The following is a 15,662-nucleotide window of genomic DNA, read 5'->3' as shown; positions in this document are numbered from 1 at the left end:
ATCGTGAGAGCACTTAATGCCACTGGATTGTGAACTTAAACTTGGTAAATAGAGAAAGTTTTATTTTTAAAGTTATTATTATTATTTTGGTACTAGGGATTGAATCCAGGGGCATTTAACCACTGAATCACATCCCCAGCCCTTTTTATATTTTGAGACAGGGTCTTGCTAAGTTGCCTAGGGCCTCACTAAGTTTCTGAGGCTGGCTTTAAACTTGGGATCCTCCTGCCTCAGCTTCCTAAGCCACTGGGATTACAGGCATGTGCCCCTGCACCTGGCAAGATGGTACGTTTTATGTCATGTATATTTTATCACAATAAACATGTTTTAACAAATTTTATTTTTTAAACCACTTGGTTTGTGGTAATATGACAGAAAACGAATGCACATGTAGAATCAAGAAAGAAAACAGAAAAATAGAAGAGGCCATGAGGTAGACTCCCTCCTGCTACTGCTTCACAGACAGAGGTAGAAACCGAGGCTCGAGACGGAGTCACTGCCCGTCCCTTGGAGCTGTGTGTGTGCATGAGATGAGAAACAGTCCCATGTCCCTTCCCTCTGGGTAGATGGGGTCCCAAATCCACCCACCTCTTTTCAGAAAAGAAAATACAATGAAAGAGCTTAGAAAATTTATTCCTTTTGTTCTTTTCCTTTGAAATAACACACAGGCAGGGAGGGGGCAAGTGTCGGTGGAGGGAGGTGGAAGCCGGGAGGGATGGTCCTCTAGGCCCCAACATCCCAGTCCTCTTTCACCGTCCCTTAATGGGGTTCCCCAAGCACTGGGTAGCAGTGGAGAGAGGGGCCCCATCATCCTAAGCTCAGAATCCAACAATAAAGTGCAGGAGGTCTGGGGAAGCGGGAGTTGGGGGCTTGGGTTTGGGGGTGGGGGGTTTGCTCCTCTCTCTGATAGAAAAATAGACCTGGAGTGAGTTTGGGGGTTTGGGTTTTTTGTTTGGTTTTGTATAATTGGATGCTCGAGTGTAGGGAAGGGTGGTCGATGAGGATTTGTTCCTGGCTCGCAAATCTTTGAAGCCCTGGAAGGGCTGGCAGTGCTAGGATGGGGGATCCCCCGAAAGTCTCTGGTCTCAGACTGCCTGTTTGCCAGCCCCTAAGAACAAGAGGCCGGGCCCTCCAGAGGGACTTAGGCTCTGGGGTTATGAGCTGATCAGGTGGGAGGGGGGAGATGCTGCAGGGTGGGGGTGGGGTGGTCTGAGGGAGCAATAGCCCCACAGGGCCAAGAGGGGTGTCCATGCTGGGTGGGGGGTCAAGCATCCATGCAGTCACAGGAGACACATCTCCTCTCTTGCCGCCTGGCCATGAGCTACATGAAGACATGGGAAAGAGCCCCTGGGTTCTCTGGAGCTGGCAGCTGGGCCTCCCCAGGTCTCCCTGGTCTGTGTGATCCTGAGCCATGGTAAGCTGCAGTGTGTCTCTGGGATGGGGACATGTGGGATCACGGTGCGGTGATTGGCCTTTTGGGATCTAGACTGGGGGTCTGAGCATTTGGGAGGTAAGGGTCCAGGCGTGGGATCCAGTGCTGGCAGGACTGGGTGTGGGGACTGTCTGAAATCTGGACTCCAGCAGCTGCACCTGCCAGGACCCGCTTGCTGTGCTGTTGTGCCCACATTTGTGGTTTTAGGAGCCAGAATCCAGTGGGTTGGGACTTGGGAATCCAAGATCCAGTGGTAAGGGCCAGAGGGCACAGTGCTTGAAATGTAGGGGTCCAGCCGTCGAAGCAGAAGGATCTGGGACTCAGTGTCAAGGTAAAGGAATCAGAATCCAGTGGCTGGGGTCAGGGGATCTGGATCCAGTGGGGGGGGGGGGGGCCCAGGATCCAGGCATTGCACTGTCAGGATCCGGTGGCTGAGGTTTCTTGACATCCAGAATCCAGCGGCTGAGCTTGGAGACGGGGCTTGAGGCATGGCGATCTGTGATTCGCCAGTGGGGTTGGGGATCTGGGACCCAGTGCTACACAAGGACACTGGATCTGGTACCTGAGGGAGCTGGGGTCAGGGTGATGAGGTATAGGGATGTACATTCCTGTGGCTGGGGATTGGGATCCATTCACCACGTTGTGGGGGATCTAGTGATTTCAGACGTGGAGGTCCAGGACCCAGTGGGTGGGGCAGGGAAACATAGGATCCACTTTTGGAGCGTAGGAATGCAGGATCTAGGGGTCTGGGAAGGAGGGGATGAAGGGCTGAGGTGTTGGTCATTCTGGATCTTGTGGTTCAGGTATTAGATTTAGGTTGCTGAAGTGTGGGATCCAGCAGTTGGGGTACAGGGATCTGAGATCTAGAGTTGGAGTATTGGGATCCATGGTCAAAGTGTGGGGACCCTGTGATTCAGTGATTGGGGTCTGGGGGTTGAGGATCCAGGATTCGGGTACTGGGATCCTGTGGCTGGTGTGTAGGGATCAGTGGTTTAGGCAGGGGAACTAGGATCCATTGATTGGGCCACTGGTCTCCTGTGGCCAAGGACATCAATCTGGGGGACATCATGACTGGAGTGACGGATCTTGGGGGAGGGATGGGCTCTGGGTCCCTCACCTGGACGTGACCCCCAGGGCCTGCTTCATGTTCTCGTAGACCACATAGGAGATGCTCACAGCTGGAATGACCTTCATGAAGTTGGGGGCAATGCCCCGGTAGAGGCCCCACACTCCCTCCTGGGACAGGATGTGGCGGAGCAGACTCATCATGGAGAGCTGCGGGGAGCCCTCGATGGAGGCTGGGAGGGGGTGGGGGACCAGGTGAGGCTGAAGCTCCTCCTTCCCTTCTCCCTTTTACCCCTCAGGGCTGGGCCAGGTGGCCACTGCCACAGGAAGGAGAGGCTAGACTAGAAGTTGGACCTACCACTGAATCAGGACTTTTTAGTGCCCCCCACAGTGCTCGGAGGGAACCATGGCGTTGTGCATGCTAGGCAAGCACTCTCCCACTGAGCAACGCCCTGGCCAGAGTCAGGACTTCTATGGTACTTGAAACTGGCTGTCAATCTTGAGGGCCCCAATTTGGGGATAAATTGAAATGGAGTGGGTGTGCAGTATGTGTGGTGGGAGGAGCTAGAAATGCCCTAGTCCTGGAAGTCAACGCCCTTCTCTTCTGGCTAACTGCTAGTCATCTTCCCAACCTCTATTCCAAAGCCAGCTCTTAAGGGGGCCCTCCCTGGCACCCCAGTCCAAGTCAGGATCCTCTTCCTCCCCTTATTCAACCCTTAACCAAAGGTTAATTATGGAATGATTTATTTAGCATCTTTCTTCCTCTCCAGCCTGAACTCCATGAAGGTGGGGACCATGTCTGTCTCATTCACTCATACCTCCCTGGTATCACAAAATACAATTGCTAAAATTCCCAAGGAAATTCTTAAAACAGATTCAGGGACGGGGAAAAGAATCCATAAAAGAAAATTTCAGAGAAAAACAACAAACAGCCTGATCCTGAATTTCCTTAACCCAGGTTCTTAGCCTCTCCCCAACCTGGCCTTGCTATAACTCAACCTTGCAAATAGGAGCTCAAGTTACCAGCCCAGAAAGGCTCCACAATGGCCAGTAGCAGCCTCTGGCTACCATTGCTAGGGAGCTTTGCCAGAACTCTTGCATCTGTTCTGCTAGTTAATCCTCAGTTTCTTGTGGATAAAGGACTCCCCTTTCAAAGTCACCAGTGAGTAAACTGAGGCCCAGAGAAGGGGCAGGACTTATCAAGGCCATTCAAATCCAGGAGGACTCCAGCCTAGGACTCCACCTGTGAGGAGCTGGGGAAGAGAAGGTGGACCCCAGCTGGCCACTCCCCTGCTCCATCCTCCCACCCAGGCCTCACCTTGGGCCTGCATGCGGGTCCGGACCAGGGCCAGGGGGTAACTGGCTATCTGGCCACAGGTGCTGGAGATGGTACCGCAGGCCAGGAGCACGAGGATCCCTGGGTTTGCCGATTCCTGGCTATATTGCTGGAGCCAGTGGTTCTTCAGGGTCTGGAGTAGAGAAAGGAGTAGGGTGGGTTGGGAGGAGCAGAGACCAGGACCCTGGTTCCACAGACCTGGTGGCCAGCTTGGTATCCCCTGGCAGCTGGTGCCAGCTGAGTGCACAGTGCATCCTGGGCTCTGCAGGCACTTGAGCTGCATGCCTTCACTTAACCCCCACTGAGACCCTCTGTGACAAGGAATCAGAGTCCCTGTGCTCTGCATGCACTGGTCCCTGGAACCTGTGCATCCGTTATCTTCCGTGGCACACAGGACTTTGCTAAATTAAGGCCAAGGATTTTGAGATAGGAAATATCCTGGCTTTCCTGTCTGGGTTCACTATCATCCTTATCAAGAGTCAAAAGGTGGGGTGGGTGTAGCTAGGCTCTGGGTTCCATTCTCAGCACCGACTAACAAACAACAAACAAAGAAAACCAGAGTCAAAAAAGGAGATGTGAAGCTGGGTGTGGCACACACCTATAATCCCATATACTTAGGCCTGAGGCGGGACAGACATCCCAAGTGTGAGGTCAGCAACTAAGGCCTTGTCTCAGAATTTAAAAAGGGTGGGGGTGCGGTAGTTCGGGAGCACTTGCCCAGCATACACAAGGTCCAGGGTTCTACTCCCAGTTAAAAAAAAAAAAAAAGAGATAATGAAAACAAAAGCAGAGACTGGTTGGTGGATGAGAAGATTCTACAATTCCTCTGAATGTGGACGGAGGGGCCGCATGAGCCGAGGGAATCATGGAAAGTTGCAAAAGGCAGAGGAACGATTCTTCACAGCCTCTGAAAAGGAGGCAGCCACATTTCATAAAGCCCAGCAGGACTCACATTTTGAACTTCTGACCTTCCTAATTGTAAGATAATAAATTTGTGTTGTTTTAAGCCACTAGGTTTGTGGCAGTTTGTTTTAGCCACAGGAAATGAATATGAACCGAGCACACCCTCCAAGGTGGGTGTCCGTGGCCTCCTCTGTGGTGTCCCTCCCTTCTCCTTTATTGCTTTGGTTCAAACCTCCTGAGGGCTGCCTGCCAGCACCCATGGAGCTGCCCCAGGACCTTCTCTGCACCCATATCAGGATGCTCTGAGCACTAGGAACCGGAGGCAAGTGCAGGGAACCTGCACCCCCAGAAGCAGCCATCAAAGCTCTGGCTGGGCGTATTAGTGCTCCAGCCCCCACCCTTCTGTGGGGCATGTTCTGGCTCTTCAGCCAGAGGACCCCAGAGGGACTGAGCTGTGCTTGTCAAGAGTGGCAACTTGCTTGGTAACACACCATTATGAGCTGTGAACCCCCACCCACAGGATATGTGCCTATCTTTTTTTTTTTTCTTCCTGCAATACTGGGGATGGAATCCGGGGCCACACAGACCATGCAAGCACTGGCCCCTGAGCTACACACCAGCCCTTGTCATTTTACTTTGAGACAAGGTCTTGCTAAGTTGCTGAGGCAGCTCTAGCACTTGCAGTCCTCCTGCCTCAACCTCCCAAGTAGCTGGGATGACAGGCAGGTATCACTGCACCTGGCTGTGTTGGCATCTTAGGACATGGTCTTTGCAAATGTAACTGGCAAAGATGAGTAGGGTGAACTCTCAGTGCAGTAAAAAGAGACGCAGAGACACCCAAGTTAGAGAAAGCCAGTGACAGGAGGCAGAGGCTAACGTCTCCAGTCAAGGAATGCTGCTGGGCTCCTGGAACCCCAGCTGCTTGGGAGGCTGAGGCGGGAGCATTGCTTGAGCTCAGGAGTTTGAGGCACTTGGGGTGACACAGTGTGACCTTGGGACTGGTGTCAAAAGACAGACAAAAACAAAAGGAATGCCAGCAGTGGTAAGGAGCAGACGCTGGAGGCGGTACTGGGACTCCCTCCGACAGGTCTCAGGGGAGTATGGCTCTGGACACTCGAATTTGGGCTTCTGACCTCCAGAGCTGGGAGACTGTCCCTTCTGACTGCTGTAACTAGCCAGCTGGGGATACTTTGTTGCAGCAGCCCTGGGAAATAGACATACATGCTTTATCCCCTGCCTTTCCTCTCACCACCCTGCCCTCACATCCCTGTCTCTGCAGCTGCTCCCAGAGCTCCAGTGAAGACAATTAATCCTACTATCTGCATTTTGTAGAGGAGAAACTTAAGGCTCAGGGAAGTTACTTGCTCCAAGCTACAAAAACAAGGTAAGACTCAACATTCAGAGCCAGCGACTCCAGAACTGTGTGTTTAGTCTTCAGGTGGCTAATCCCTTCTGAAGCTGCTGCCAAAGCCTCTGTATCTTTTTTTTTGGGTGGGGGTGGGGGTGGGAGGGTGAGAGGAGGGTTCCTGGGGATTAAAACCAGGGCCTGGAGCCTGCTAGTCAGCCACTCCCTCACTTCCCTGCCAAGGACTTTGTTAGGATAAGACCTTTTGTGCCTTGTCACTAGGGTGGCTTGTAGGTTTCATTTCCTGTGTCAGCTTTAATTCATTGGTAAATGTCTGCCTGGAACCAGAGGTGTTCTGAGGGGGACTCAATGCTGGGATAGATTAGTCATGTCTGGTCCAGGTGTAGATTAGAAAACACAGGCAAGTGTTTACTGTCTTTGCAAATAAATTAATTAAATCAAAAATAATATGTAGCTATTTTATTTGTTTTGTATTGAGGCGGGAGTCTCACAGGATTTTATGTTGCCTAGGGTGGTCTCCAACTCTGGGCTGAAGTAATCATCCTACTCCTGCCTCCTTCACCAGGCCCGCCTTTGCCATTTTAATAGTCTTCTTAAGGTTCAGACCCTAATTTGTCAAATAGATGTTAACTGAGTTATTAAGAGCTGTTCTGGAGCTGGGGTACAGCTCAGTGGTAGAGCACTTCCCGAGCATGTGCAAGGCCCTGGGTTCCATCCCCAGCAAAGGGGTGGGGGCAAAGTGGGAGAAGAGCTGTTGTGTTGAAGAGGTTCTAAAATAATTGTTCCATCACTTTACTGCAGGACTTGTCAGAGCCTTTAAGGACTAACATAGACTTTGAAACTCCAAGAGGGCACAGGGCTTCTTAAGCTTCTTAGCCACGTGAACTCCCTTTTTTGGGAGAAAAATGTATTAAACAGGGTCAGATCCCATTTCTGCTCACAAACCTCCATGGTTTCCCATTGCACTTAGGAAAAACCCAAACCCTCACCATGGAGTCCGGCTGACCTTTCTGACCTCACCTTCTGATCTGCCCAGTTCCCTGGGCTGATCAAGACGGGGGGCCCTCTAGCAGGCCAAGTTGGTCCCTGCTTTGTCTTGCTGGGCCCCTGCTGCGCTCCCACTTCTTGCTGATGTCATGTCACTGGGCTCCAGTGCCACCAGCCCAGAGGTATCCCCCCACCTCCAGCCCACCACTGCCTATGATGGCAAACCCTGTCCTCCAACTTCTGGGAGCTTCTGGGAGCTGAGACTCTTATTTGTGGGGTGATGGGCTTCCGGGTTCACTGGGATGAGTGTCCCAGGAGGGCAGGGGTTATGGAGGGCTCCTTCTGCACCCTGTGGCGGCGAGCACCCAGGCCAGGTGCACGGCAGGTGCTCACTGGACAGAGGCTGTGGACGTGTGAAGGGACAGAGGAACGAGTGGAGGTCTGAACACACTGTGTGTGAACAGGGCCTGTCTCCTTCCCCTGTCCTGATGCTGGGAACTGGGGAACGTGGGTATGTATGGCAGGAACAGACTCAGACCAGGAAGGATGATATAGTTTGTGGGATTCAGTGCAAAACAAAAACAGGGTCTTTAAAAAAAAAAAAAATCATTGAGAATTTCAAGATGACCTAAGCAGAGAATTGCTCAAGTGTGGGCACCTCTGAGCCAGGACCCTTGGTGACTGCTCCCACACTCAGGGAGCTGGCCTGTCTTGGATAGAAAGGTTTGAGGAGGCCAGGCACCAGGAACTGTGGTGCACACCTGTCATCCCAGCAACTTGGGAGGCTGAGGCAGGAGGATCACGAGTTCAAAGCCAGCCTCAGCAACTTAGTGAGGCCCTAAGCATCTTAGCAAGATCCTGTCTCAAAATAAAAACATAAAAAGGGCTGGGGATGTGGCTCAGTGGTTAAGCGGCCCTGGGCTCAATCCCCAGTACCAAAACCAAACAAACATACAAGCAAACAAACAAACAAAAACTGGGAGGATTCCGGGGGATCTACAGCTGTCCTGATTGGAGGACTTGATGACCCCAGGAGGAGGCTAAAGCAACACGAGACCCACAAGGAGAGACAGCAAAAACTCCCCACTCCCGCGTCCCTTGATGAAGGGCCCAAGGTGCTGGTTGCGGGGCTCGGTTTCTCTAGTGACGGTAGATGCTGAGATGCGCAGGCCCTGAAGAATTCATCAGCCTAGGAATAGAGCCTGGGGCTGGTCCATGCTTTGGGGAGATGTACACCTTGGAGGCTCATCTTTGCCTGCTCTCAGGATTCTTGTGAGCTAGAGTGGTCCCCAACTCCCAGGTGACCACAGAGGGCTGAACTGTAAGTCAAACTTTCTTGCAGCAGTTCATGGCCAGATGGGGAGTCCAGCACATGGAGGGGTTCCCCAGGGTTCCACACCCATGGTGCTCCTCACCCCATGATTGTCCTTCTCTAGATCGGGGAGGTTGACTGAAGGGTGTCCTGTGGGCAAATCACAGAGGGCAGAAGGGGCGGGGGCTGCCACAGACCTCATAGACGGCCAGATCGATGCCCGCGTAGGGAATGATGCCCAACACATTGGGCAGGTAGCCTCGGTAGAAGGCGCGGGGCCCTTCTTGCTCCAGGATCCGCAGTGCACAGTCCAGCAGTCCCTTGTACTGACCAGTCCGGCGCAGGGTCAGCCGTGTTTTCAGCACCTGGGAAAACTCAGTTATCCCTGGAAAAGCTGGTCCCCATCCCCTGCCCAAGTTGTCACATCCAGGAATGAAGACCTAGAAACAGTACTCCCAGAAGCAGATCCACCAACTAGAGTGACCTGTGGCAGCCACCATTGACTGTCCCCCAACATCTAGTTCCCTTCTTCCCGAATAACAGAAAGATAACTTTGGCAAGCACATAACCACTAGAGATAAAAACTACACTTCCTGCCTTCCTTAGTGGCCACATTACCAGGTCCTACACCATGAAACAGAAGGAAAAAGGGGCTGGGTTATGGCTCAGTGGTAGAGTGCTTGCCTGGCACGTGTGAAGCACTGGGTTCGATCCTCAGCACCACATACAAATAAATAAATAAAACAAAGGCATTGTGTCCATCTACAACTTAAAAAAAAAAAAAAAGAAAAATAGAAGTAAAAAGAGCTAAGAGCTATGCATAGCTTTCAGAGGATGGTGTTCCCTTCTTTGTGGCTTAGTCCTTCTTTTCTGGAACTGAAATGTATGAGCAGAGCACAAGCAGCCATGTTGATCCATGAGGTGAGTGCTACCTGCCATGTTAGTGGAACAACAAGGTAGACAGAAGGACCTGGGTCTCTATTGCTCTGAAGCCACCCTTCCAGGCCTGACCTATCATCTCAAGACTTCATTCATGTTATTTGAATTTCCCGCCATTTTCAGAATCTTAATGATATACAACCTGAAACCTGAAATGATTTATCTCAAAGTAGCGATGCTTAGAAAGGATACTCCCTGTGAACAAGCATTCTGTCCTCGGCGAGGCATAGCCCTAAATGGCTGAATGCCTGCCTACTGTCCAGTCTAACCAGCGCCATGGTCCTAGACGTTATGGCTGAGACTGTAGCACCTAGGTAAGCCAGGCAAGTGATGGTGTTGCTCTCAGGAGCCGGGGTCCCTAACCAGGGAGCGGCAGTTACCATCCCCGTGCATGGTGTGGAGTGAGGAGGGAAATCGCCATGACTCTCCTCCCAGAGACCTCACCTCCATGGGGTAGATGATGGTCTGGGCTGTGGCACCAGCCAGGGAGCCAGCCACGAAGCGCTCCTGCACCTGCAGTGTCTCCTGCCGTCCCCGGATGGCGTGCTTGATCTGACGGAGGCAGACATGGGGGGCAGACCCTCAGGGGTGGGGCCTTTCATGAGCTCTACTATCCCCTGGCTTCTACAGAACTGGACTGCTGTGGGCATTGTGCAGGGACAAACGTCTATTTCTGGGGGCCCCAACCATCCCCCACTCACAGGCCAACCCGCAGGTCCTCATATTTACCCCAGGCTTCCCCATGCCAAGCACACCCTTCCCTACACCTGCCCTCACCTGCTCATAGGCCATGAACTTGATGGCTGACTCAGGGGCGATCTTGAGTACATTGATACCATTACCACGCCACAGGGAGAGGATGCCCCCCTCTTGGATCATGCTCCGTAGACCCCCAAGGATGTTCAGTCTGTTGGTCTTTGAGGCATGAACCTGAGCAGGGAGAAATGGCAGCCTTGTGATTCCCTCCTAGGTCCTGGGCCTGGGGGAGCAGGCAAGTCCCTCTGGGGCCCCTCACCTGCATGAAGACCTTGAGGCGGTCCAGAGGAGCTGTGCCTGTCCGCGACACAGCGCCTGCCACTGCACCAGCCACCAGCTGCTTCCACCACATGCCCGTCAGCTTCTCCTGCTTTGAGAACTCATCTGGCACTGTCAGGCATTCGCCAATGTCCAGAACCTGAGGACATCGGCGAGGTGTCACGTCATGATGGCATGTTATAGTGGAGGTAGGGAGAAGCAATTCAGTCCTTGGTTGGGGAGTCTCCTCCACGAATCCCAGGACACCCCAGGGAGCCCATCAATGGATCTTGCTGGGAATGCACAGAAGAACACTCTTGGATCCCTCCAGGTGCCATCAAAACCCCCAACCCAGTGGCTAAAGGATCTACTGAATCCCGCCTAAGGAGCCATCAGATTCCACCAAAGGACCCACAAAATTCCACAGGAAGTTTGTCCAATTCCCATCAAACGATCCCATCCAAGCATTTGCCACATAAAGATCTCCAGAGCTATCAGATCCCACTAAAGGTCTCCTTAAAGGGCCTCCCATGGAAAGATTCCAGAAGATTCCTCTAGTAATACACAATATCCTACCAGGAACTTCTCCTGTGAAGACCTCAGCAGATCCCTCCGGTGCCTCATAAGATCTGAGATCTCCACAGGAACTGTCCCCCAGAAGTCATCGTCCCTTTAGAGCTCACTGATAGAATTGATTACTTCCTACTTCCTTCCAGTGGACCCCACTGGACCCCCCCACCCAAAGCCATTGGCTTTCTAACTTTTCAGGTCAGTAGCAGAATCCATTATTCAGGCAGAGAGAATCTGGCAGAAAGGGAGCTGTGTGGGTTGAGGGTGGGAGGCTGGAACCCCATCTGGTGAGTTCTTTCTTCCTTTAGCCTCCAACCCTTCCGTCTGCTCCTGGAGGCCCCTGATTGAAGCCCAAGTAAGTCTGAAGGGCTTTGATCAGACAGCAGAGACACCCCAGGCTGCTGGACCCCAAATGAAGGAAGAAAGGAACACAGCTTCACCCCCCCAGCTGCTTCCAGTTCCTTCTCCATCTCACAAGTCCTGGCTCAGCCCTTCCAAGCCCCAAGAAGCCTCAGCAAGCCCACCAGGGAGGAGGCGCAGCTCCCCGGCTGACACAGCCCCCATCTCACCGTGGAATGCTTCCAGAAATAGAGCACGTCCTCCACGTTTTCCAGAGAATGCAACAGAAAGTGGTCACGCCATTCCTGCCAGTCGATGGTCATGGTGCCGTCACGGTCCATGCTGGAGTTGGGGTGGGGACAATCTCAGTGCCTGGCTCTGAGGAGAGGTGCTGCCAGGTTTTGCAAGTTTGGGGCACACTGAGAGCTTCCCACGCTTCTCGGACTGTTCTGATCACACTCCCGGGTTGTCTGGTGTTGGTCCTCCATACCAAGCCTACTGGGTACTCCCATGATCACCCTTGACTTGCAGAGGGAGAGCCTGAGGCTCAGAGATTCAAGCAACTGGCTCAGGATCTGTCTGACTCCAAAGCCCAACTCAGCTCTACCCTCTCTGGAACTGGGCCTGGGGCCCAGAATATGGAGGTGACTGAGGAGTCCCAGGGGCCTGCGTTTCTGGGATTTCTGGGGCCCAGGATTCTGAACCTCCAGTGACTTACCTGTGTAGGATTTTCTCTGCCTGCTCCAGTGAGATGGAAATGCCCAGAGCTCGAAAACTCTGCTGAATCTCAGAGACATCAATGTGACCTGGAGAGGGCTCAGAGGTTGGAAAGAGCGTGTGTGGGAATCTTGGGGTACCCCAGGACCACGGATCAGGGCAGGCTGGAATGGGGCATGGACTAGCAAGACCAGGAGGTCCAGAAACCCAGGGTGAGGTTTGCACCCAGGGTTGTAGGGACTGCTTGGAGGTGGAATTAGGCAATATTGGGGAGTCCTCTGCTCCATGAGTGAAGGGATCTAATGGCAATGATGGGGTCCCTACGTCACAAGGGATTAAAAGACAATACTTAGAACAGAACCCACAGATGATGCTTAGTGGGTATCTACCCCATAGGAAACCTAGAAGCAATGTGGGTGAACTTTGTCTCTGAGAAATAGGTACCTAAGGGGAAAAACAGGGGTCCCCACTCAGGAAGGGAAAAGGAAGTGGAATGGGCTGGCTGGGACTCGAACCACCTAGTTGAGGGTGAGGAGAATTCCCCAAAATAGCTGGTGAGTCATCAGGGAGAGGCAGCCCTGCCCCCTCCTTCAGCGCTGCCAGTTCTAACCCCATTGGCCCCATCCCCCTGCCTGCAGTCTGGCTTTACCGTCCTGGTTCCGGTCAAGGCTGTGGAACATGAGCAGCAGGCGCTGTTCCCGCTCCTGCAGGTAACGGGTGAATTCCTCCAGGTTGAACCCGCTCTCTGGATCAGTGTCACCCTCAGGGGAGATGCCCTGGCAAAGGGGAAGGGGACAGAAGGGGCTCCATGAGGCTGCTCCCCCATCTGGAGAGGGCACAATGAGCATTATGCCACAGGCACCCTGAGCCCCCAGCACTTGGAGGAGGGGTACAGGGTACATCATCCCCCTCCCTTGATGGGCTCAGTTCCCAGCAAGATGCCCAAGACCACAATAGGCATGTGAGGTGCCTGGCATTGTCCAGTTTTCCTGGCAAGCAAACTGAGGCTCTGCAAAGTCAAGAAACTGGTTCAAGGTCACAGAGCTGGGAAGTGGTAACCTTGGGTTCTTGTCTCCAAAGCCTGTTCTGTCTCTTATAAAAAACCTGTTCACATGGCAGTTTCAGGGGTTCCCTTTAGGAACAGCCCTGGACAATGAGGGGCATGATGGATCCAAGCGAGCTACCGCAGGGTCTCCGTATTACCCATCTGGGAAGTGGGAGTTGGACTAGAGGTCTCAGGGATGCTGTGGAGCTGCTTCAGGGGCATCTGGGAGCTAAAGGTATGAGGGACACCTGCAAGGAAGGGGAGGGAAGGCAAGTTTCTGCCTTGATCCCCAGCTGAGGGTGGCCTCGGACAGGTTGGAGTCCCTGGCTGGGGCAACATGGGGCAATGAGCCAGCCCAGGAAAGGACAGGCAGGGAATGTAAACAGAGGGACTGGCTGGGAGGGCAGTGGGTGCCCTGAGAGTGGGGAGGGTGTGTCCTCTGGAAGTGGGAGCAGGCCATGTCTTCTTGGGTTGTGCAAAGGCCAGAGGAGGGTGTGTCACAGTCAGTGGGCAGAAAAGCGCCCAGCTCTATTCCCTGGCAGGCATCCCCCACCCTCGAGGGTACCCGGAGCTGGCAACCAAATTGCAGGCCTGGGGCCTTGGCGGCCCTGTCTTGCGATCCCGTTAAGCCAGACACGGGTGGGCCGGGGGAAGGGAACCGAGACAGGGGACCTGGAGTCCAGCCACAGGTCGTCAGTCCCCCGCGGCTCCAGCCGCCCCATTCAGAGGCTCGGGTTACTGGGCCGGCAGAGGCCACGGTGCAGCGCGCTAGAAGGGTCCGGCGGGAGTACCTGTTGGGCGCCACGGTCTGGGTCGCCCCCGCCCAGCCTGGCCAGTCCCTGGCGCAACTCGTGCACGTCCACGCGGCCATCCTTGTTACTGTCCAGCTCCTCGAATAGACGACCCCAGCGTTGCTGCCGCTCCGCGTCACCTGCGCCCCCCCGCATGGCTCCTGCCCGGGGGTGGGGGGGAGGGGAGGCCCGGCAGCGGCGGCCTCAGCGGGGGCTTTACGGCTCCCCCTCCCCCCCGAGACCCTGCAGGGCTAGCTCCGCGGCCACTGGCACCGCAGCCTCTGCGCTGCCCGCCGGGCTCTGGCACTTGCTAGAGGTGCTAATTGCTAGCCGTCGCCGCCTGCTCCAGAAGTTGCGTCTCCTCCTCCTACCCGCATGGGAAGGGGGTGGGGTACCGAGGGCGGAGCTGGGGGCGTGGGGAGGGATGTCTAGGATGGTTTCGCACAGCCCAAGAGCCCCAAGACTCCTCTGGGAAGAGAGGATAGGTAATTCAGTGTTTTCAGTTTTTGTTTTAGAGTTCCACCTGCTTGCCTCAGTTTACCCTTTTCCCTTCCCTAAAGAGAGCGAGGGAGGGAGACGTTAGGGATTGGGTTTCATAATCTCTTTTCACTTGACCTCCCTCTCCTGCTAATCCTATTCAAGAACTAAAGTTCTCGCTTTTTCCAGACGTACGCAAGAACCGTGAGCCGGCTAAGCTCTTCGTCTGCCCGCCCGCGCATGTCAGATTCCCCACTCAGTTACAGAAACAGAAGATCAAGAGGCGTTGCTCGGTGTTCCTTCATTCTGCCCGCGCGCCTTCTTTCTAGGCCCCACTCAAACAGGGAAACGAAAGATCAACACGCGGCGCGGCTGCACAGTCGCTTTCCTATTGGTCAGAGGCCCCTGAGCTGCGCGGGTCCGTCCTTCCCCGCCCGCCCACCTGGGCGGAGCCTCCAGCTGACCTAGGCTGCCTTAGCTTTTCAGTCCCACCGCCCGCCAGGCAGTCTTAAAGGGGCGGATCCAGACGCCGAGCTGACTGCTCTCTCGTGACCCGCCTGGCGGACATCTGTGTCCTGGGCGCAGATAGGGGTAAGGATTGGCTGGCGGAGCACTGGAGTTGGGACTCTAGCCAGTCGCTCTCGATGCACCTGCCGAGCGTCCCGCCCACTAGTTTCGGGTGCAGTTTCTCGACTCACCATCAGAGGGCCCACTTGACAGAAAACAATATAATAATAATAATAATAATAATAATAATAATAATAATAAGAAGAAGAAGAAGAAGAAGAAGAAGAAGAAGTCTGGCAGTGCATGGCACATGCCAGACCTTTTACTCACTTCTCTCATCGTCCTCTTCAAGACTCTAGCTTTCCTACTTTACGGATGAGGAAACAGAAGGTTATACTTTCCAGTCCTCATTCCCACTAAAAGGCAAAGCCGGGATTTAAATTGATCTGGGACCCTTAACCATCTTTCTATATGTTACAAAGGATTAAAAACACAGATGTGGTGGCGCACGCCTGTAATCCCAGCGGCTCAGGAGGCTGAGGCAGGAGGATCGAGAGTTCAAAGCCAGCCTCAGCAAAACCGAGGTGCTAAGCAACTCAGTGAGACCCTGTGTCTAAATAAAATACAAAATAGGACTGGGGATGTGGCTCAGTAGTCGAGTGCCCCTGAGTTCAATCCCCAGTACCCACAAAAACCAAATAAACAACAACAACCCCCCAAACCCAGACTTGGTGAATTCCTGTAAACCCAGCGATTTGGAGGCTGAGGCAGGAGAATGGCAAGTTCGAGGCCAGCCTGTGCAATTTAGCGAGGCCCTCAGCAACTTATCCAGAGAGACCCTGTGTCAAAAAAAAAATCAGTG

General features: G+C 53.6%; 1 protein-coding gene across 3 annotated transcripts; it reads right to left on the bottom strand.

Moving 5' to 3' along the window:
* Window positions 1-612: 612 nt before the first annotated feature.
* Window positions 613-14,708, bottom strand: Slc25a23 (solute carrier family 25 member 23). 3 transcript variants are annotated; one of them, XM_058579176.1, is made up of 11 exons: window positions 13,817-14,708; window positions 12,630-12,756; window positions 11,982-12,079; window positions 11,494-11,605; window positions 10,356-10,514; window positions 10,118-10,270; window positions 9,785-9,892; window positions 8,599-8,766; window positions 3,816-3,966; window positions 2,550-2,730; window positions 613-1,321 (listed from the first exon to the last, which is right to left on the bottom strand). In XM_058579176.1, exons 1-11 carry the CDS (start codon window positions 13,894-13,896, stop codon window positions 808-810), a joined length of 1,851 nt encoding a protein of 616 aa, XP_058435159.1. In that variant the 5' UTR covers window positions 13,897-14,708; the 3' UTR covers window positions 613-807. The 3 variants fall into 3 exon arrangements, with proteins under 3 accessions (XP_058435159.1, XP_058435158.1, XP_046299885.1); XM_058579175.1 differs by having other exon boundaries at window positions 11,982-12,069; window positions 13,817-14,695; XM_046443929.2 differs by having other exon boundaries at window positions 1,187-2,178; window positions 11,982-12,069; window positions 13,817-14,592.
* Between the last annotated feature and the right edge of the window lie 954 nt (window positions 14,709-15,662).

Source organism: Marmota monax, unplaced genomic scaffold, assembly GCF_021218885.2.
Source record: "Marmota monax isolate L192 unplaced genomic scaffold, Marmota_monax_Labrador192_F-V1.1 WCK01_AAM20220418_F8-fsc00102, whole genome shotgun sequence".
NCBI lineage: Eukaryota > Metazoa > Chordata > Mammalia > Rodentia > Sciuridae > Marmota > Marmota monax.
Note: the sequence above shows the minus strand (reverse complement) of the source record. Positions and strands in the feature narration are given on the sequence as shown.

Bases quoted from the DNA above. Each gene is read 5' to 3' on its own strand.
- Slc25a23 (XM_058579175.1), bottom strand. From the start codon at position 13,972: ATGCGGGGGGGCGCAGGTGACGCGGAGCGGCAGCAACGCTGGGGTCGT. The intron at 12,070-12,629 runs GTAAAGCCAGAC...AGCCCTCTCCAG, and splicing joins CCTTGACCGGAACCAGGACG to GTCACATTGATGTCTCTGAG. The intron at 8,767-9,784 runs GTGAGGTCTCTG...GAGTTTTCCCAG, and splicing joins CCATCATCTACCCCATGGAG to GTGCTGAAAACACGGCTGAC.